The sequence below is a fragment of the Haematobia irritans genome, chromosome 3, assembly GCF_050003625.1.
Source record: "Haematobia irritans isolate KBUSLIRL chromosome 3, ASM5000362v1, whole genome shotgun sequence".
Classification (NCBI taxonomy): Eukaryota; Metazoa; Arthropoda; class Insecta; order Diptera; family Muscidae; genus Haematobia; species Haematobia irritans.
Genome location: NC_134399.1, coordinates 36,175,023 through 36,198,254, shown reverse-complemented (window position 1 = coordinate 36,198,254; position 23,232 = coordinate 36,175,023). Strand labels below are relative to the sequence as shown.

The following is a 23,232-nucleotide window of genomic DNA, read 5'->3' as shown; positions in this document are numbered from 1 at the left end:
ATTGGATGGCCAAGTGGGTTTCGGAGTATATTCTAAAGATCTGGAACTTCGAATAGCGAAAAGATTACCTGATCACTGTAGTGTTTTTCAGGCTGAAATATTAGCAATAAGATAGGTGGCGAATTGGCTGAGAAGTAATGTTCCAAAAAATGTGGGCATTAATATATACTCAGACAGTCAACCTGCAATAAAATCCTTGGACTCTGTGTTCCTCAACTCGAAAACGGCCATCGATTGCCGCAAATCTCTCAATGAGATGGCTGAGCAGTACAATATTCACCTAATATGGGTGCCTGGCCATAGGAACATACCGGGGAACTGCGAAGCGGATGAGTTGGCAAGGCTAGGGACTACCTTACATATTCCAGGGGAACTAGAATTTGTTGGTATGCCCCTAGCTACCTGCAAGCTCATGCTGCGTGAGAAGGCTGTTAGGATGGCAAATGTTCGATGGGAGAATTGCAAGGGTTGTAACGACACCAAGCAAATATGGCCCCATTTCAACTTAAACCGCACACTAGATATGCTAATGTTCTCGAGACGTCAGATATCACTCCTGATATCTGCTATAACGGGTCGCTGCCTGATAGGAGATTTTGCAAAAACTATTGGCGCGAAGTATAATGACTATTGTATGAGCTGTCATGATGCGGAGGAAAAAGAATCAATTAAACACCTCTTGTGTGAGTGTCCTGCAATTTGTGTAAAGCGCAAGCAACTTTTAGGAGCATATAGCTTCAGATTACTGGCGGATCTGGAAAACGTTAACTTAAGCAGTCTGCTAATATTTTTGGAACAATCTGGTTGGTTCAACAAAGAAAAATAATCAAGAAGGTTCAGCGGTTAAAACTAGAAGTGCCCATATGTAATAGGTACTTTTAGTTAATGTGGTATCACAATGGACTGAATAGTCTAAGTGAGCCTGAATCTTAATCGGGCTGCCACTTTGACCTAACCTAACCTAACCTACCACATTCCTCATCAGCATCCTCTACTTGCAGCAAAACTATCAACCAATTATCAGAATAAATTCGGGTAATTCACTCAACCCAAAGTGAACTACACTTGAACCTTCCGAAAAAAGGTTTGATAGTCGGCTAGTGCCTAAACTTAATTATTTATTTAGGGGGGCTATAGCCCCCCTTGGAAAAAATAGATAGATTGAACTTCAGTTCGATTCATGTTTTATTTTATAAAAATTAATAAAAAATCAGACCTCAATATAACTCGACAATTAATTTATAAAAAAGTAACTAAAAGTAGTTCCACACTTTTTCCCAGCAAAAAAATTATGTGTTGTGTTTCTAAAAGCACAACTGTAAAAGCGCTTCCAAAAATGTCTTCACAAAGAAGTTAATTATTTTAAATACGCAGGAAGTTGTTTTGATTCAATTTTTTATAACTCATTTTTTCTTTAATGGGTATTTTTTTTTTTTGTTTTTAATGGGTTGTGATTTCATCCATTTTTATGTTATACGCTTTGGTATTCAGCTTATGGCCAGATCGAGGAACTCTGCGACGTGTTGTGTTTTTAATGGGTAATTTTTTTGTAATGGATTAAAAAAGAGTAAAAGTTTATAAAATGGTAAAAATTTTTCAAATTTTGCCGCAAAAATGCTAATCCATTCTAGAAAATTTTAATATTTTAATAATTTTCGAAAATATTCGATAAACAAGCTTTATAATGCATTAAAAATCAGAAAAAGTTTTTTTCGGGAAAATATCACAACATTCACCTTATAGTAAAGAAACCAACTTACATTTTAGAAGACAATGTTAAGAAATAAAATCGGCAACTGCTACCACAATGCAAAGTCGTAAATAGGTTTTCAAATTCTGGGGGGGGGGCTAAAATTTTTCTGGGGGGTCTAAGCCCCCTCCCCAGAGGCCTTCCTACGCTTATGGTGATAAGTTAGGTTACAATTGGTTGTATAGTCATGTGTGCGAAATTTGATTGAAATCGATTCAAATTTAGATATAGCTTCCATATATATTTTTCGCCCGATATGGACTTATATGGCCCCAGAAGCCAGAGTTTTGGCCCAATTTGGTTGAAATTTTGCACTAGGATTACAATTAGTCATGTTTGCCAAATTTGATTGAAATCGGTTCAGATTTAGATATAGCTCCCATATATATTGATTTCGAAAAAATGGTCAAAATACCAACATTTTCCTTGTTAAATCGCCACTGCTTAGTCGAAAAGTTGTAAAAATGACTCTAATTTTCCTAAACTTCTAATACATATATATCGAGCGATAAATTATAAATAAACTTTTGCGAAGTTTCCTTAAAATTGCTTCAGATTTAAATGTTTCCCATATTTTTTTTACTAAAATTGTGTTCCACCCTAGTGCATTAGCCAACTTAAATTTTGAGTCTATAGATTTTGTAAAAGTCTATCAAATTCTGTTCAAATCGAGTGATATTTAAATGTATGTATTTGGGACAAACCTCTATATATAGCCCCCAACACATGTGACGGATGTGATATGGTATCGAAAATTTAGATCTACAAAGTGGCACATGGTATAATATAGGCGGCCCCGCCCGACTTTAGACTTTCCTTACTTGTTTTTTACACTGTTAGAAAAATATGTTTTTCATATGTTCCGATATAAACAAAATGTGTTTCGGGCACAATTTTTAAACACAATATATTTAAGTGCAAACATGTAATGTTCCTAAACTAACACTAAATGTTTGGGACACATATGTTAATATGTTAGAATATATTATGTTTGGAGCATGAATGTTTCATAAAAATAATATGTGTGAATGTAAACTTATATAAATTTACAAATTTCGAGTAAACATATATATGTTGTGATATTTTATTCAGAGAGCGACAGAGAGAGAGAGAGAGTATAGAGAAAGAAATAGAGATGGAAACCGGGAGGGTTGACGAGAGATATCAACATAACACAGCGAGAGAATCAAAAGAGAGCAATTTCTGTGAAACTGCTTGTATGTTGTTTCGGAAAGTCTAAATATTATTTAATTTGAATACTCGTGTAAAGAGAATAGACATTCGGAAGCGGGCATTAAGTTCGAGATTTTTCTAAAAAATTGAAAAAGGTTATTTTCTTTAAAATGAATTATTAAAGAAAAGTAAAAGGCAAAACAGGGTCATTTTAGAACGATAATGCCAACTTAATACCGGCCTTAAGGGTAAAAATGAAATTAAGTACAAAACACGATAAGTTTTAAATGCATTTAAAATGGTGTTAAATGCTAGTAAAAAACTGTTCACGGCTAACTAAATTTATGTGTATATTATAAAATTATTTATGTATATTTATACTCGACTACACGTTCTTCTTTTGTTAGAGTTTTTGAATTCCTTCCAACATTTCAAGCTTTTATACCAAAAACAGTTTTTTGCTACAAAATTGTTATTTTTGCAATAAAAAAAATTATCCAAAAGCTCAGTCCATTTCGTTTATATCAAGCACTGTTCTTTTCTGACTGTAAATCTTTAATAACACACATTTCGAAGTTTCATTGTAAAAATTTCATTTAATAATATAAAAATATAAATACAAAAATTAAAAAAAAAAATGGTGTTCGGTCGGAGTAGGGATTGAACCCAAGACCTTTTGCATGCAAGGCGGACATGCTAACCACTGCTCCACGTGGCCAACAAATATATGTTTCTGTTGAATAATGTTTTGTTTGCATCGGCTCGTGGGCGCTGCAAACTATGCTATATAAATGTAACTTATAACGATAATTGTCTATTGGTAACTATAACAGCTACGTAGCCCAGTGGTAGTGTGTTGGCTTACAAATTGCATGGTTCCCGGTTCGATTCTCAGTCCAGGCGAAAGGTAAAATTATAAAATTGAATAATTTCTTCAACATTATTTGTATTACAGAAAAAGGTGCCAAGAACTAAAAAAATTCGTGGAAGTAAAAATTAAGTGAGGGAATGAGCACAATCTTCTTTGGGGAAAATTCTTCCAAGCATATAATTTTTTTGGGCTCAAAATGCTTCACAACATATATGTTCACATAAAACAAACATATTAATGTTTCGGCAGTATCCACTAATATATGTGCTTCCTGCAAAATATGTTTGGAACATATGTTAGAGAAGCGATTTTTTCTGAGGGTGTACTAACATTGTGTTCCACCCTAGTGCATTAGCCGACTTAAATTTTGAGTCTATAGATTTTGTAGAAGTCTATCAAATTCTGTCCAGATCGAGTGATATTTAAATGTATGTATTTGGGACAAACCTTTATATATAGCCCCCAACACATGTGACGGATGTGATATGGTATCGAAAATTTAGATCTACAAAGTGTTGCAGGGTATAATATAGTCGGCCCCGCCCGACTTTAGACTTTCCTTACTTGTTAATAATAGTGAAGTTGTTTTTTACTTCTCTAGTGATTTTCTATTCGTTTTAACAACATTCAATTGTCCAAAAAATATTTTTTTTTCATTTAAAATGGAAGACTTGTCCGCAAGAACTTTATCGGAAATTAAAAAATTGATCCCTGGGAAAATGTTTCTGGAACAACTTGTGTTTTGTTTTTGCTGGGTTATATCAGACTAGTGAATATTTCCATTTACTGTACAAACTGTTTCGTTATTTTAGGAAAATTCATAATAACAACGAAAAGTTACTTTATTCTTACGAACAATTTTAATGAGAAATTTACTTAATGTTATAAAGTTTTTTTCCTACTAGAACATATTCTCTTGTAATTAATTTGATTCACTTACTTTTCATAGCCCATACTTTGGCTTCTTGCAATCCTTCAAAATATTTATAAATATCCTGTGAACAATTGCCGGAGATATCGCTTCGTACATTAATCCACTGGGAAGCGAGATAACTTAAATCGAAAATATTTAGCAATTCCTTAAGCCTTAACACTTGACTCAAATCGATATTGGCATCCATAGCCTTTGTCGAGGGTGAGGACAAAGGCGATGATGAATCATTGGTTGGATATAGACGTAGATTCAATGGCTGTAAGTCATGTTGAGTGGCTTGCAGATGTTGAGTTATATTAAGGGCATCACTGCCACCCGTAGCTTCACCATTGTGAATGGCCGCCTCAAGACGACACGGAAGCAAGATGAACTGCAACACAAGGAGTAGCGGAAGAAAAGCCGCAAAGGGCCTTGAGTGATATGCACACATTTTTATGTAAATTTTATTTGCCTTTATTTTTTGTGTTTTTGTTTTTCTGTTGTCAATATTTATTTTGTATTTTGTATTTTTTTGACTGTTGGTTATTATTGAATTGTGGGTAAGGGGAAGGGGGTCAACCCTTTTTTGGGCTAATCGACGAACTGATTCGAAGAAATTAAAAATAAAAGTGACACACAAACAAAGTGACACACAAAGACCGCGACGCTGAACGCTAACTTTCACTTTTTTGGCCAGTTGATATTTCCACAGATCACTGATTTTATTGCCATACCACACCACTCATGCACTGGGGGATACCTTCCCTTTGAAACTTCCTTCTCTTCCACTTAATGCTATTATCCAATTTCACTTATGTAATATTTTATTTGAGGGCACTGGAATGCTTTTTCTCCTCCTCTTCCTCTTCTTCTTTTTCTACTTTTGAATTATTTATGAATGGTTCGGCTTGGTTTGAGGTTGGTTGAGGTCGATTGGTTAGTTAGTTGGTATTTTCGTTTTAATAGAATTTCTTTGGTTTTTTTTATTTTTTAATTTCTTTCTTTTTTTCTATTTTTATTTTCTTTTGGGGGTTTTCAAGTGCACCACTGCTGTGATTTATCTCACTTTGCTTATTTATAATGGGGACTCTTACGCACGGAAACCACAACCGTAGGAAACGAGTGCGCGCGCGTTCAAAGGTAACTGATGACCGACTTGTGTGATCGCACGATTATGAATTGCCTCTGCGCGTCTTCAACGCTTATAAAAATATGCTAAATATTTCAACACGCACTTCCAAATGAGCAGCGACGCGCATGCGCACAATCTTGAGCGCAGTTTTTCATATGAAGATCAAAATGAGCAATGATATTTCGTTTATTTTTTTTTCTTCTTCTCTCTTTTTCAAATCAACACCAAATTAAGAGATTCTGTATATTTTCAAGAAAAGGGCTTGCATGCGCTGGATGCGTCTAAATGGTTCGACAAACGAAAGTGAACTGAAAAGCCGTTTCATTATTTCCATGGCAAAAAGTTCAAGCTTGGTTGCTGCACCTGGCTCAAAGCGTCTGCTGGGGCTGCTGCCACTTACTTACATTATGGCTTATGGGTCCGATTTACTGCTCTGTCAACGGCAGCTGAGCTTCATGTTTCGCTGGCAGTGGTAATTTTCGGCATATCAAACCTATAGAGCTATGAACGGCCTCCAGAGTGTGGTAACGTCAGTTTTTTGGGAATTACAATGCCATTGATGGTTGACGATGGCAGCGTTGAGGTTTCTTAAAATCTGCCGCGTCTCAATCTTAAGATAACTGGCCAACGGACCATCTACCAAAAGGTATGATGCAAATATTTCGTTTATTGTTAAAAACCAAAAAAAAAAACAACGGCTATTATTACCTGTCTAAAGTACATACATGGGCATATTTGTCTTTGTGGTTGCTTCCATTACAGTGCCGGTTACATCTTTCCATCAGCAAAATGGACGAACTATATTGCATCCCATTACTTGGTTGTATTTGATTGCAATCCAGCAATCAAAGAATAGGGAATTACTGTCTGATATTTAGACAATGACACAAAATTGGAGTTCGCGTACAAAAAATCTTTCCCATCAATGGAAGATTGACGTATGGCAAGGCCCAATAAATTTGCTCGACGTCATTGTTTTTGGCTCTTCCGCGTTTGCATGGGCGTAAAAACAGGAATAAGCGAGAAATGTGTATTCATTTTCTCTACTTTCAGTAGGAAAGTTTTAAGTGAAATTGCGCAAAGAAATCGAGATATGGTAAAGGACCAGATACGTGCTTGTTTTTATACCCTGCGCCACACTGAGGAACAGAGTATTATAAGTTAGTGCATATGTTTGCAATACCCAGAAGGAGATAAGATAGACGTGTGGCGTCTTTGACAATATTGCTAAAAGTCGATCTGGCCATGACCCTCTGTCCATCTGTCTTTGCACGCAAAAACAAAAAAAAAAACAAGTATATACCGCCGTAAGTTCGGCCTGGCCGATGCTTATGTACCCTCCATCATGGATTGCGTAGAAACTTTTTCTAAACACTGCCATCCAGAATCGAATTACTTAAGTTGCGGTAACGCTTGCCGATGGCAAGGTATCTTAAAACCTCCTAACACCATCTTCTAAATTGTATGTAAGTCCATACGTGGTATATATTAAATCAAAAAAGATCGATCCAATACGTATATAATTCAGTTTGACAAAGTAGACATAAAATTTTTACAAAATTTTTTACAGAAATAAAATTTTAACAAAATTTTCTATAGAAATAAAATTTTCACAAAATTTTCTATAGAAATAAAAATTTTGACAAAATTTTCTATAGAAAGAAAATTTTGACAAAAATTTCTACAGAAATAAAATTTTAACAAAATTTTCTATAGAAATAAACTTTTGACAAAATTTTCTATAGAAATAAAATCTTGGTAGATTATGAACCGAATAAAATTTGAACAAAATTTTCTATAGGAATAAAATTTTGACAAAATTTTCTATAGAAATAAAATTCTGACAATGATGAATATTTTATTATAAACCGAATAAAATTTTAACAAAATTTTCTCTAGAAATAAAATTTTGACAAAATTTTCTATAGAAATAAAATTTTGGTAGATTATTTTTGGCTCTAGTGGCAACCATGATTATGAACCGATATGGACCAATTTTTGTGTGATTGGACCAATTTTGGTATGGTTGTTAGCGACCATATACTAACACCACGTTCCTAATTTGAACCAGATCGGATGAATTTTGCTCCTCCAAGAGGCTCCGGAGGTCAAATCTGGAGAATGTTTTATAAGGGGGCTATATATAATTATGGACCGATGTGGACCAATTTTTGCATGGTTGTTAGAGACCATATACCAATATCATGTACCAAATTTCAGGCGGATCGGATGAAATTTGCTTCTCTTTGAGGCTCCGCAACCCAAATCTGGGGATCGGTTTATATGGGCGCTATATATAATTATAGACCGATGTGGACCAAGTTTTGCACGGTTGTTAGAGACCATATACCAATACCATGTACCAAATTTCAGCCGGATCGGATGCAATCTACTTCTCTTTGAGGCTTCGCAAGCAAAATCTGGAGATCGGTTTATATGGGGTCTATATATAATTATGGACCGATGTGGACCAAGTTTTGCACGGTTGTTAGAGACCATATACCAATATCATGTACCAAATTTCAGGCGGATCGGATGCAATCTGCTTCTCTTTGAGGCTTCGCAAGCAAAATCTGGAGATCGGTTTATACGGGGTCTATATATAATTATGGACCGATGTGGACCAATTTTCGCATGGTTCTTAGAGACCATATACCAATATCATGTACCAAATTTCAGGCGGATCGGATGAAATTTGCTTCTCTTTGAGGCTCCGCAACCCAAATCTGGGGATCGGTTTATATGGGCGCTATATATAATTATAGACCGATGTGGACCAAGTTTTGCACGGTTGTTAGAGACCATATACCAACACCATGTACCAAATTTCAGCCGGATCGGATGAAATATGCTTCTCTTATAAGCTCCACAAGCCAAATCTGGGGATCGGTTTATATGGGGGCTATATATAATTATGGACCGATGTGGACCAATTTTTGCATGGTTGTTAGAGACCATATACCAACATCATGTACCAAATTTCAGCCGGATCGGATGAAATTTGCTTCTCTTAGAGGCTCCGCAATCCAAATCTGGGGATCGGTTTATATGGGGGCTATATATAATTAAGGACCGATATGGACCAATTTTTGCATGGTTGTTAGATACCATATACCAACACCATGTACCAAATTTCATTGCCGGATCGGATGAAATATGCTTCTGTTAGAGGCTCCACAAGCCAAATCTGAGGGTCCCTTTATATGGGGGCAATACGTAAAAGTGGACCGATATGGCCCATTTTCAATACCATCCGACCTACATCGATAACAACTACTTGTGCCAAGTTTCAAGTCGATAGCTTGTTTCGTTCGGAAGTTAGCGTGATTTCAACAGACGGACGGACGGACGGACATGCTTAGATCGACTCAGAATTTCACCACGACCCAGAATATATACACCCTTACAAAAAATCGCTTCTGTAACATATACTCCCAAACATATTTTGCTTCAAGCATATACATTTTTGGGTATTGCCCAAACATTTATATGTTTGATCTCTTCCAATATATAATATGTTTGAAAGCATATTGGTCTAAACAATATATGTTTGGGTAGTCTAAGTTCCCAACATTTTGTATTTTTGCATCCAAATTCAATAATGTTGTCTTCCAAAAAACAATATGTTATTATGTGAACATATAATATGTTTGGAAGCATTTTGCACCCAAAAATGTTATGTGCTTAAAAAAATTCTCCCAAACAATATTGTGCTCAAAATTTTATTTATTTATTTATATATTTACAATCATAATGAATTATGAAAATAAACAGGTAATATAGGTGCTAACAACATAGGTTTTCGACCTGAATGTTCAAAATTTTGTTTCTGCCTAATTGTATATTCCCCCACATCTTTCGCACCTTTTTCTGTAATACAAACATTGTAGAAGAAATTATTCAATTTTATGATTTTTTTATTTTAATTTTACCTTTTGCGGGACGCGGATTCGAACAGCGGACCACACAGTTTGTAAGGATCAAAGAAGTAGCTGATCAATTGCCCAAGGAAAAATAAAATGTTAATTTTGTAATAACAAGCAACAACCACCAACTTAATTCAATATCGCTCCCTGTTAAATAGCGCTCCAAGCTACTAAACACATATATGTTTATAGGCTAGTTCTAAATTAATATATGTTTGCATCCAAGCATATTATATTTACAAACATTTTATGTCCCAAACATAATATGTTCTAACATATTAACATATATGTCCCAAACATGTTATGCTAGTTTATGAACATTATATGCTTGCACTCAAAAATATTGTGTTTAAAATGTTGTGTTCCAAACATATAATGTTTATAGCCAAACATATGAAAAACAGTCTTTTTTATCCGTGTATACTTTATGGGGTCTTAGAGCAATATTTCGATGTGTTACAAACGGAATGACAAAGTTAATATACCCCCATCCTATGATGGAGGGTATAAAAAACAAGTATATGCGGCCGTAAGTTCGGCCAAGCCGAATCTTATGTACCCTCCACCATTAAAACTTCTTAATATCATCTTCTAAATTGTAAGTTAGTCCATACGGGATATATATTAGACAAAAGAACACCCTAAAAAAAATCGCTTCTGTAACATATACCCCAAACACATTTTGCTTCAAGCATATATATTTTCAGGATTGGTCCAAACAAAATATTGTTTGTACTGTTCAAACATATTATATTTCACCTTAGGTCATACACTGGTAGTAAAAAATTTTAATGAAATTTTCTTTGTGTGGATATATTTTTAAGGCGCCAATTGGTTACTCCATTATTTTACACATACCGTTAGCTTAATGTGTAAAGGTGCTAAGTCAACCTTTTACAAAAAAATGGATTAAGATGCAGATCGACAGATAAATCAAAAATACATGGTTTACCATAAAAAAATATATTAAATATCTGTTTTTATCTCTGTTTGGTAATAATGTGTAAAAGTGCTAAGTCAGCAGCTGTTAAAATACACGTGCTAAATCAAATTTTAGGTTGAGTAGGCTTTGCTAAAAAATTTTAATAGCAATTGTTTGTGTGCGATTTTGCGGAAAGTACAATGTTTATATTGATAGCATTTATGGTAACTAAAGGGTGATACGGTCAAAATTTGGTCAAGGGAAAACGCGTGTAAACCGGTAAAATCTTTTATTTAAAAAATCAAATTAAATTTCTTTTTCAAGTTCAATTAGTATAAAATTCAGGAAAAATGTTCAGTTAGGTTTTCGCTTTTCCAAATCCGAATTGCCGGGCCTCACGCTTGACACCTACCATCAGATTTTGTACAACCACCTTGTCCACCTTCTTCGCCGCAGAAAGCCAGTTTGCCTTGAACTGCTGCTCGTCCTTAGCAGTTTTTTGGTCTTCTTTAGGTTCCGCTTGACAATAGCCCAGTATTTCTCAATTGGGCGGAGCTCTAGCGTGTTGGGAGGGTTCTTGTCCTTGGGAACCACCTGCACGTTGTTGGCGGCGTACCACTCCATGGCCTTTTTGCCGTAATGGCAAGATGCCAAATCCGGCCAAAAAAGTACGGAACAACCGTGTTTCTTCAGGAAAGGCAGCAGAAGTTTATTCAAACACTCTTTCACGTAAATTTCTTGGTTGACAGTCCCGGAAGCTATGAAAATGCTGCTTTTCAAGCCACAGGTACAGATGGCTTGCCAAACCAGATATTTCTTTGCGAACTTTTGATAGTTTTATGGGTTTTGCTTGAAACGCAGCTGTCGACAAACGTTCCCCAAAACACTTTAATTACATTTGTAACGGTTGATTTGGCAACTTTTAGCGATTTTGCCAGCTTTGCGTGCGAGTAGCTCGGATTTTCGCGATGCGCGAGCAAAATTTTGAGCAGCGTATCTTCTTGCTTGGACGGCATTTTGACAACTGAAGAGTGAATTCCAAAATCAAAATAGGAGCAACATTCTAGACACACACACCTTCAAAATGAGGTGTGTTCAGGTTTTTTAAATGCAAAATTGAAAGAAATACGTCAAGTTTATATTGACCAAATTTTGACCGTATCACCCTTTACGTTTACAATTTTTCGAAAATATGTTTATTTCACAATTTATTAAGTTTTTTGTCTCTCCAGTAAAATTTAAAAAATTTGTCTTAGCACTTTTACACATTAAGCTAACAATATATTTTTATAGGCTATTTCCAAATTAATACATTTTTGCAACTAAGTATATTATATTTACAAACTTTTTATGTCCCAAACATAATATGTTCTAACATATTAACATATATGTCCCAAACATGTTATGCTAGTTTATGAACATTATATGCTTGCACTTAAAAATATTGTGTTAAAAAATGAGTTCAAAAACATATAATTTTTACACCCAAATATATGAAAAACAGTCTTTTTCGTCCGTAAAAGGTCATTAAATACGTATATATTCAGTTCTTGACCGGTATATATAGGAAAGAAATAATTACGAACCGATATGAACTTTTGTGTGGTAATTATAGAGCCAGAATTGAAATATGGGGGTCGCTTTGTATGGGGGCTATATACAATTATGAAGACGAGTCTACCAAAACTGCCAGATTTTGTACTGCTTGGTAGATTGGTGGAATTCTTGATGTTTTGGACGATTTTTCAAAATATTCCTCTCCAACTAAGAAGTGCTTCATAAATTTTCAATAGAAATAAAATTTTGAAAAAATTGCCTATAGAAATAAAATTCTGACAACATTTTCTATACAAATAAAATTTTAACAAAAAAAAAAAAAAATTGTATAGAAATTATATTTTGACAAAATTTCACAAATTTCTATAGAAATAATATTTTGACAAAATTTTCTACAGAAATAAAGTTCTAACAAATTTTTCTATAGAAATAAAGTTCTGACAAAATTTTCTATAGAAATAAAATTTTGAAAAAAAAAATTCTATAGAAATATAAAATTTTGACAAAATTTTCTATGGCAATAAAATGTTGGTAGATTATTTTTGGCTCGAGTGCCAATCGTGATTATTCTGTGATTAGGGATCGGTTTATCTGGGGGCTACATATAACCATATGCTAGCGCAATGTACCAAATTTCAACTGGATCGGATGAATTTTGCTCCTTCAAGAGGCTCCGGAGGACAAATCTGGGGATCGGTTTATATGGGGCTATATATAATTATGAACCGATATGGACCAATTCTGGCATGGTTGTTAGACACCATATACTACTACCACACACCAAATTTTATCCGGATCGGATGAATTTTACTCCTCCAAGAGGCTCCGCAAGCCAAATCTGGTGATCGGTTTATATGGGAGCTTATATAATTATGGACAGATCTGGACCACTTTTGCAGGATTGTTAGAAACCATATACCAACATCATGTGCCAAATTTCACTCGGATCGGATGAAATTTGTTTATCTTTGAGGCTCCGCAAGCCAAATCTGGTGATCGGTTTATATGGGGGCTATATATAATTATGGACCGATGTGAACCATTTTTTGCATGGTTGTTAGAGACCATATACCAACACCATGTACCAAATCTGAGGGTCCGTTTATATGGGGGCTATACGTAAAAGCGAACCGATATGGCTCATTTGCAATACCATCCGACCTATATCAATAACAACTACTTGTGCCAAGTTTGAAGTCGATAGCTTTTTTCGTTCGAAAGTTAGCGTGGTTTCAACAGACGGAAGGACGGACATGCTTAGATCCATTCAGAATTTCACCACGACCCAGAATATATATACATTATGGGGTCTTAGAGCAATATTTCGATGTAGTACAAACGGTATGACATCCTATGGTGGAGGGTATAATAATTCTTTCCACCCAAACTAAATTTTAGACAAACATAGTTTCCCCTTTTTACTTTAAGGAAGTTTGTTTGGAAGAAAATTATATACTTTTTGTGATAAACAGGATGTAAAACCAATGTCATAAAGGATATCTCAACATGTTTTTTTAATTTCCTGGCTAATTGCATCGTCCCTCACATCTTTCTCACTTCCACCAGTTTTATTTAGTTCTTAGCACCTTTTTCTGTAATACAAACAATGTAGAAGAAATTATTTGATTTTATAGTTTTTTTTTTAATTTTACCTTTCACCTGGGAGGAGAATCGGACCGCGGCCAATACAGTTTGTAAGCAACTCACTTTCAACTAGGCTACGTAGCTGTTATTCTCATCAATAACATCGCTATAGCCATCAACGCACAAACAACGCATGCAGTCATGTTTATAGAGCATACTTTTGGGTGACCACGAGGCGATGTAAAGAAACTTTATTTAATAGAAACATACCTTTGGTTGGTCATTTTCTTAATACAATATCGAAAAATAGAGAAGCGGATTCTACCCTCTACTTTCCCAGAAAATGTTAAGAATATCGGGTAACTTTTCTTCAAGTTTAAAAAAGTGGAGTTGATTTCAAATATTCGAAACTCAGATCAATCATATTCAATTTCATAACCTCCCCCCACGTTCTTTGTAAATTTCAAGTGAATCCTTCAATCATAGTTCTTGTATCTTGTATTAGAAGTTTAGGAAAATTAGAGCCATTTTTACAACTTTTCGACTAAGCAGTGGCGATTTTACAAGGAAAATGTTAGTATTTTAACCATTTTTGTCGAAATCAGAAAAACATATAGCTATATCTAAATCTAAACCGATTTCAACCAAATTTGGCACGCATAGCTACAATGCTAATTCTACTCCCTGTGCAAAATTTCAACTAAATCGGAGTTAAAAATTGGCCTCTGTGGCCATATGAGTGTAAATTGGGCGAAAGCTATATATGGGAGATATATCTAAATCTGAACCAATTTCACCCAAATTTGGCACGCATAGCTACAATGCTAATTCTACTCCCTGTGCAAAATTTTAACCAAATTGGGATAAAACTCTGGCTTCTGGGACCGTATTAGTCCATATCGGGCGAAAGATATATATGGGAGCTATATCTAAATCTGAACCGATTTCAATAAAATTTGGCACACTTAACTATAGTACTAATTGTCCTTCTTGTGCAAAATTTTAAGCAAATTAGGGTAAAACTCTGGCTTTTGGGGCCATATACGGACAGACGGACATGGCTATATCGACTCAGGAGCCCACCCTGAGCATTTTTGCCAAAGACACAATGTGTCTATCTCGTCTCCTTCTGGGTGTTGCAAACATATGCACTAACTTATAATACCCGGTTCCACATTGTGGCGCAGGGTATACAAAGTCGGGAAAAGGGGACCAAATATCGAAATATGAAGTAGTGGATCTTTGTGTAGATGCCACCAACAATCCTAGAAAATGTCAAGCAAATCAGAGAACATAAGCCCAATTTTCAAAAAGGAGTGCAAGGAAGTTCTCCTCCACATAGTTATTTCAATTGACTAACTTACAATTTGGAAGGCAATGTTAAGTAGTTTTAGGATACCTTGCCATTGACAATTTTTACCACAATCCAAGCAATTCGATTGTGGATCACAGTTTTTAGTTGATGCAATCCATGGTCGAGGGTACATAAGATTCGGCCTGATTGAACTTTCGGCAGTATATTGTGTTTGTTCACGAATTGACGAATTTCAGATATAGCCTCTTTACACTGAAAAAATATTGACCTAATATGGAAGATTATGCAACTTAAATTCTAGGAATCGAAATTTAGCCAAAGTTAAGGACAAAATTCTTTAAAATAATGACATTTTAATTAAATGAAAGTTTATAATCCTTGCTTGAAACATTTTTTTCATTAAATTTAGGACACAAATCTTGAAATTTTCCGTCTCTCTGCTGAAGTTGTAGATCTTTGAAGTAAGGCAAATTTTCCTTAAAATAAAGAAAAACATTTTTATCTTAAAGAAATCGTCTTTAACTCAACTGATATATTTATTTTATATTTTTAAATTTAAGATAAAATCGCTTCAAATATAAACTAAGACTTATTTTAAGGATTTGCATCTTTGGTTTAAAGTTTTTTTTTTTTTAACATTAAGAAAACTGTTTTTACCTTGAAGTACCTGTCATAATTTGGATTTTAAATTGAAATTTCTTTGTACATAAATACCTTTATTAATATATCGCAAAAAGAGGATAAAAATTCGATGAATGAGATCTGTATCTAATTTTAATTTTATTTATCTTAGATTTAAAGCCAGGGAAGTCCGTCAAAGATGTCTTTATTTTAAAGAAGCCGCATCTTTGGCTCGGAATCAATACCAAAATCCTTAAGGGAAGGGCAAAATCTTTGGTTCCAAGTAAACTTTTTTTTGAGTGTAAATGCTACACTTTCTTCTATAGAGCATTGAAGTTGTATTCTTGCATCCTTTTCAGTATAAAGTAAATTGTCCATTTTGAAACACACAACGCAAATATACTTAATTAAAAGAAACATTTACTTGAGGATGTTTTCTGCAAACTGGTTTCAATGAGCACTTGAAAGGTCTTAAAAAATTCCATCGGCAATGAACTATAACATAAGAATATATTAACCAGATATTTTGGAAGTCATACAAGCACATGTACTGATTGCAAATCTACGTTACATGGGCATCGAACATGTCTGATATCGATATTCACATTAAAGAACAATAATTTTTTATAACTACAGTATACTTAAAGCAGCAGCTGGTGATCTGATTTTCAGCCATGGCATTTCTAAAATTTTTAATTAATTGATTATTCCACAATCCATTTTGGAAACTTGCATCAATCCACTGGACCACTTTGTTTAGTGTCTTTATTATTTTATTGCTAAATTAAGGCAAATCTCATAAGTTTCGAAATAAAGCATATTGAGTTTTTTAATAATATTTGATATGGTGCTGTTGGCTCAATATAGTCCACACTAGCAATTTTCGCTGGATTTTGAATAAAGCACGACAAGTGTTTCCTTCAATGGATTATTTCACAAATCGCACTTATATTAAAATTCCTAAAAGGATTTTAGTTATTACATTCTAGTTACATACTTTTTAGCGCAAAAATTACTAGAAAATTCTTAGTAAAAGGCAAATTCTGGAATCGCGCAATGAAGCGATATTATGAGCAATATTGAACACTTAAAATAGTGCAACTACACAGTTAGAAAAATATGTTTTTCATATGTTCCGATATAAACAAAATGTGTGTTCGGGCACAATTTTTAAATACAATATATTTAAGTGCAAACATTTAATGTTACTAAACTAACACTAAATGTTTGGGACCGATATGTCAATATGTTAGAATATATTATGTTTGGGGCATGAATGTTTCATATGTGTGAATGTAAAAATGTATAAATTTCGAATAAACATATATATGTTGCGATATTTTATTCAGAGAGCGACAGAGAGAGAGAGAGAGTATAGAGAAAGAAATAGAGATGGAAACCGGGAGGGTTGACGAAAGATATGAACATAACAGAGCGAGAGAATCAAAAGAGAACAATTTCTGTGAAACCGCTTGTATGTAGTTTCGGAAAACTGTTAAAAATTTGGTATGTTTAAGTCTAATTTGAATATTTGAATGGGCATTCGGAGTAAAGAGAATAGACATTCGGAACCAAGAGAATAGACATTGGAAAAAAGTGAACAGCATGTGTTTTTGTCTTGACAGCAGCATTTTATGTATGTGAAGACATGTGTTTTGTTTATCATTTTGGCATTATAGACACAATTTTTTTCTTGGTTCGTTAAAAGAAATCGGAACGTACGAGGAGTAAGTCAAAATCTTAAGGCAAAGGAAATTAATAAAAAAAAACAGTATATACGGCCGTAAATTCGGCCAGGCCGATTCTTATGTACCCTCCAGCATGGATTGCGTAGAAACTTCTACGAAAGACTGTCATCCACAATCGAATTAATTGGGTTGTGGTATCTTTAAACTTCTTAAAATCGTTTTCTAAATTGTTAGTTAGTCCATACGTGGTATATATTAGACAAAAAAGGTATGTATAGGTAAGTCTACAAATAATTACGAATCGATATGGACTTTTGCACGGTACGTAGAGAGCCATAATTGAAATATGGGGATCGCTTATATGTGGGCTATATACAATTATGATCTTGATATGGACCAATTTGTGTGTGATTGCGGATCGATTTATCTGAGGGCTATATATAACTATAGACGGGAGCCACCGTGGTGCAATGGTTAGCATGCCCGCCTTGCATACACAAGGTCGTGGGTTCGATTCCTGCTACGACCGAACACCAAAAAGTTTTTCAGCGGTGGATTATCCCACCTCAGTAATGCTGGTGACATTTCTGAGGGTTTCAAAGCTTCTCTAAGTGGTTTCACTGGAATGTGGAACGCCGTTCGGACTCGGCTATAAAAAGGAGGTCCCTTGTCATTGAGCTTAACATGGAATCGGGCAGCACTCAGTGATAAGAGAGAAGTTCACCACTGTGGTATCACAATGGACTGAATAGTCTAAGTGAGCCTGACACATCGGGCTGCCACATAACCTAACCTAACCTAACCTAACCTAACTATATACCGATATGGACCAATGTACCAAATTTCAACTGACTCGGATGAAATTTGCTCCTCCAAGTGGCTCCAAAACCAAATCTCGGGATCAATTTATATGGGGGCTATATATGATTATGGACTGATATGGACCACTTTTGGCATGGTTGTTACATATCATATACTGCCACCACGTACTAAATTTCAACCAGATCGGATGAATTTTGCTTCTCCCAAAGGCACCGGAGGTCAAATCTGGGGATCGGGGACTGATATGAACCAATTCCTGTATGGTTGTTGGATACCATATACTAACACCACGTACCAAATTTCAACAGAATCAGATGAATTTTGGTCTTTCAAGAGGCTCCGGAGGTCAAATCGGGGGATCGGTTTATATTGGGGCTATATATAATTATGGACCGATGTGGACCAAGTTTTGCATGGTTGTTAGAGACCATATACTAACACCATGTACAAAATTTCAACCAGATCGGATAAAATATGCATCGGCTCGTGGGCGCCGCAGACTATTCTATATAAATATAATTTATAACGATAATTTAGTAAGCTTTCTAGAGTAAATGAAGTCAGATTTATCTTTTTAAAAGAAATTTTACTAAATTTGAGGAAAACTGAAACCAGTTAGGTTTTTGTTTCTTTTTATGAACACTTTATTATCAGCGAATAAAATTTTTTTATTAATTGTAAATTCTTACTCCCCGTAAAGAAATCATTGTTAATAAAATTTCATATCTTATTGTAGGTAATGAACTATTTCTCACTGTGTTTAGGTTAGTAAATTTTCACTGAATCAAGTAAATTTTATTATTTTAAACCAAAATTAAAATTAATGGAAATAAAATGTGTAAACTCAATTGATGACATGTTTTTATTTTATTTTTGTAGTCACTTTTTTCTGATTGTATTTATAAGCAATTCATCGTTTCAAATAAGCTTTTAATTTCAAAATCCTCAAAATTATTATTTCACAAAGTCATCAAAGAGGATATGGTTTGAAAAATAAATAAGTTCATTATTTGTTGTTTTGGTTTATCAATAATAATAATGCCACATTTGTTTTACTCCATTAAAAATCGATTACAACTTTTTAAACAATATAATTAATATAGCCATAAAAACAAATGAGTGTTTTTATTTAAAAATGGGTTTTTGCTTTAATGTCAATACAATCTATGGGACAATGTTATAATGACATCACATTCAATACTACAATTAGCAAGAATGGAAATAATTGATTAAATAAAAAAAAAATATAAGAAGGATTTTTCTATATGAAGATAAGATTAGAAAAGAGTCAAGCTCATTTACACCTAATAAATATTGACCTAATGTCACAGATTATGAAACCTAAATTTTTTAACATGCAATTTTGCACAATATTAATGACATATTTCTTTAAAGTAAAGAAATTTTAATGGGAAGAAAGTTCATAAGCTTTGCTTTAATAAATTTATTCTTTTAATTTATGACACGAATCTTGGAGTCTCTCCGTTAAAGTCATATGTCATAAGGCAAATTTCCCTTAAAAACCCCAATTTTTGAATTAAGGAAATATCTCTTTATTCATAAAAACCAATGTAAACCTTAAACCTACCATTACCATACAAATTCCTCGGATAAACTGCAAGTAAATTATTATGAATATGAGCAATAATCTTTAAATTAACTGAGATACTGTATATTTGAATTAAAGATAAAAAATTTCAAATACTCGTGTGGACCTTATTTTGAGTATTGTGAATTTTTGATTTTTTGTTTAATTAGAATTTTTTTCCCTGAAGTATTTTTTATAATGTGGAATAGATATTTTAGAATTATGCTATAACGAAAGCTCCGTTTATGGGGACAAACTTAGTCAAAAGAATAAATCTTCCTCTATTTTTTCTTTGAAGTTATAATGTGGATTTTATAAGAATTTTATTTATACATGTTAATATGTCACAAAAAATCGATAAATAAGATCTGTATCCTATTTTTAATTTTATAAAGCCTACATTTGAAGCTACATAGCTCCTTAAAAAATTTTATTTTTTACAGAAGCGGCATCATTGACAATATGTCCATAGCAAAATCCTTAAGGGAAGATATATATCATTAGATCCAAGTAAACTTTTTGTGAGTGTACCCTCAAATTCGAATCGTTAGACTCTGCTGAAGAAGATTTTGAATAATCAGTGTAAAAACTTTTACAATCTATGTTGGATTAGGTAATTTATACAAAAAAGAAATACACATTACACTGAAAAAACAGTGAACCCTTTTCCATTGCAAAATGAACTAAACTGTAGTAATATTGACCATGATTTAGCCCTTAAGATTTTTTTCAACTTGTCTAGTTTTTAATTTTCTTAAATTTTAGTTCATCTATAACATTGTAGTTTAGTTCATTTTTACAACACCATAAGATTTATATACACCTACCAAGTTAAAAAGTCAGTATTATTTTGGTTTACTTGCTTATTTTGTGGGAAACCCGATAATACAAATTGGTTAACAGTCTCTTTAAAATGTCGACGACTAGACTATTTTTAAATCAATCATTCCACAGTATAGAGAAATTAAATAATTAAAGGAACAACAAACCGTTTTACTATTATGAGAATTTTCATACATTAAAATTAAACTATCTTTAAGCAAAAGTACTTTATTATAAAAATTTATGATGAAAGTTCTTAATACAATGTTTTTTGTGAATAAAAATTATGACCGCATGGAAAAGAGAGTAGTTCATTTGAACCCGCTGTTTGGACATTTTGACTTATCCTTTTTTTATTCATCGTAGGTAATTTTTTCACATATTTTGCTGGAAAAAATGGAAACAATAGCGAAAATTGTTAAAAATTAATACCATGTAATGAAATATAATTTTTAATTCTTCATTTTAGCTTGTAACTTACCATGTTTGGGGCATTTTATCAAATGGTGTAAGGAATTCAACTTTTCTTTGGAAAACGTATCTCATAAAATTTGTACCTGAAACAATTAGAGAAATAATGAAGTATTCTAAATAAACTCATAAAACTGTGTTGTTATCGATGTGAAAGATATAATAAAATAAATATTCTAGTTGAAAGAAAGCCAAAGTTTTAATATAAAACTTACCAATTCTCTATTAAATTGTACGCTGAGGGGAAATATAAAAAGTTGTCCAAATTTATTTGGGTTACTCTGAAATTAAATATTAAATAAAATTATTAAATAACTTTTCAAAAAATCTAATGCAAAAAATAATAATATGCATAAAAAAACCAATGATATTCCTAGACAGTCATCAAAATGACGACACGTAATTTCATTTTCGATTTAAAATGCATTTTAGTCTATTGGGAAATGGTAAATTTAAGTTATACTAATTCGACCGTTTTATGAATTTTTGTTTTATACTACTTAAAACCAAATTGAATAAGAAAATAAATGCAAGTTTGGTTCACTTTTTCGCTCACGATGAAAATTATATCGTCTTGAAATCAGCCGTAGTCAAAATGACGAAGGATGACGTTAATGTACAAAAAATAAGGATGGCTGTCCAGGGTTAAAAGAAAGTTAAAGAAAACTTACCAATTCACTATTAAATTACAGGCAAAGGAGTACTAAAAATTTGTCCAAATTTTAAGGGGTTATTCTGAAATTAAATATTTATTTTTACATTAAAAATATTACATTAGTTTCCAAAAAAAATAATTAAAGAAATACTAAAATAAGGTATTAAAAACCTGTAATTTTGATGATAAAAAGGTCATAAAAACGTAAATATTCTAGTTGAAAGAAAGGCAATTTTTTAAAGAAAACTTACCAATTCTCTACCTTTTTAAATTTGTTTTAATCCGTCTGGAGTTGCTCTGAAATTAAATATCGCTATTACAACAAAGAAAAACATTAAACTGGTTTCCAAAAAAAAAAAAAAAATAATTAACAAATAATAATATACATAAAAAATATTCTTTTCAAAAGAAAGCCATATTAAAAAAATACTTACCAATTTATGAATAAACTATACGCTGAGATATTACAAAAATTTTCCAAATTCATCTGGAATTGAATATTAATTTTTTACATTGAATAATGAAAATTTCAATACACTTTCAATTTCAACATATTTTACTAAATATTCTTAATAACTTTTTTCTAAACTACCGATAAAATATTAATAACTTTCATTTAAAAGGTTTAATAAACAAACACCAATATATGACTCAAAAATCCAAAATATTCCATGCCTTTATATTCCCTTGTTGCATACCTACTTAAAAGATGCAACAGCCCACGCCAACGCCAACTATACAACTGAAGCATGCCAAACAAAACCAAGCAAAGCCAAAACATTCCTACAACAACAAAAACACATGTGCCTTTATTGAAAACAACACCTCATCCAGCCAAAAACCATCAACGAATAACAAACACACACACACACAAGCCACTAAATGAACAAAAATAAAAACAACCCCACGCTCATGTATACACAACAAAACTCAAGTAACATCATCTTTACATTAATCACATTCCACTATTCCGATAAAGATCTCTGTACTATGCATTAGTTCATCGCATCTGCTGACAATTTACTCTAAGAATAATATTCGTAAAGGCACACCAGTTTATGAGCGATGAAACGTTTAACTTAAAATTTGCAAAATTTTCATGAAATTTTATCTACCATTTTTGACGAAAATGTCTATAAATTTAATTACATGTGAACTAAAAATATTTCATTGGGTAATTTTTTACCAACAATTATTAACTATAGGAATTGTCAGTAAGAAATTCCTATCCACTTTCAAGTTCTTTTTTCGTAAAAAAATATTTTCTCATACAAAAAAATCTTATAGTAAATTGCACTTATTATTTAGAAAATACTTTACATTTCACAAGTAGTTTTATAGCATGACAAACGAATTTTTAACTACCAGTTAAGAAATTTTTTAAGGAAATTTCCATCGTATTTTGTAGGCCATGAACTAAAC

At 33.1% G+C, this 23,232-nt stretch overlaps 1 protein-coding gene and 1 long non-coding RNA gene across 2 annotated transcripts in view; both read right to left on the bottom strand.

Annotated features, from left to right (window-relative positions):
* Positions 1 to 6,115, bottom strand: part of LOC142230440 (nose resistant to fluoxetine protein 6) — a 119,331-nt gene extending 113,216 nt beyond the window's left edge. The window contains exon 1 of the mRNA XM_075301081.1: positions 4,735 to 6,115. Within this exon, the coding sequence (XP_075157196.1) occupies positions 4,735 to 5,158 (424 nt within the window). The 5' untranslated portion in view covers positions 5,159 to 6,115. The remainder of the gene's footprint in view (positions 1 to 4,734) is intronic.
* Positions 6,116 to 21,367: 15,252 nt separating this feature from the next.
* LOC142231906 (uncharacterized) lies at positions 21,368 to 22,750 on the bottom strand. The gene is made up of 4 exons (XR_012720956.1): positions 22,245 to 22,750; positions 22,062 to 22,123; positions 21,827 to 21,890; positions 21,368 to 21,436 (listed from the first exon to the last, which is right to left on the bottom strand). It is a non-coding gene; the product is annotated as an uncharacterized LOC142231906 (long non-coding RNA).
* Between the last annotated feature and the right edge of the window lie 482 nt (positions 22,751 to 23,232).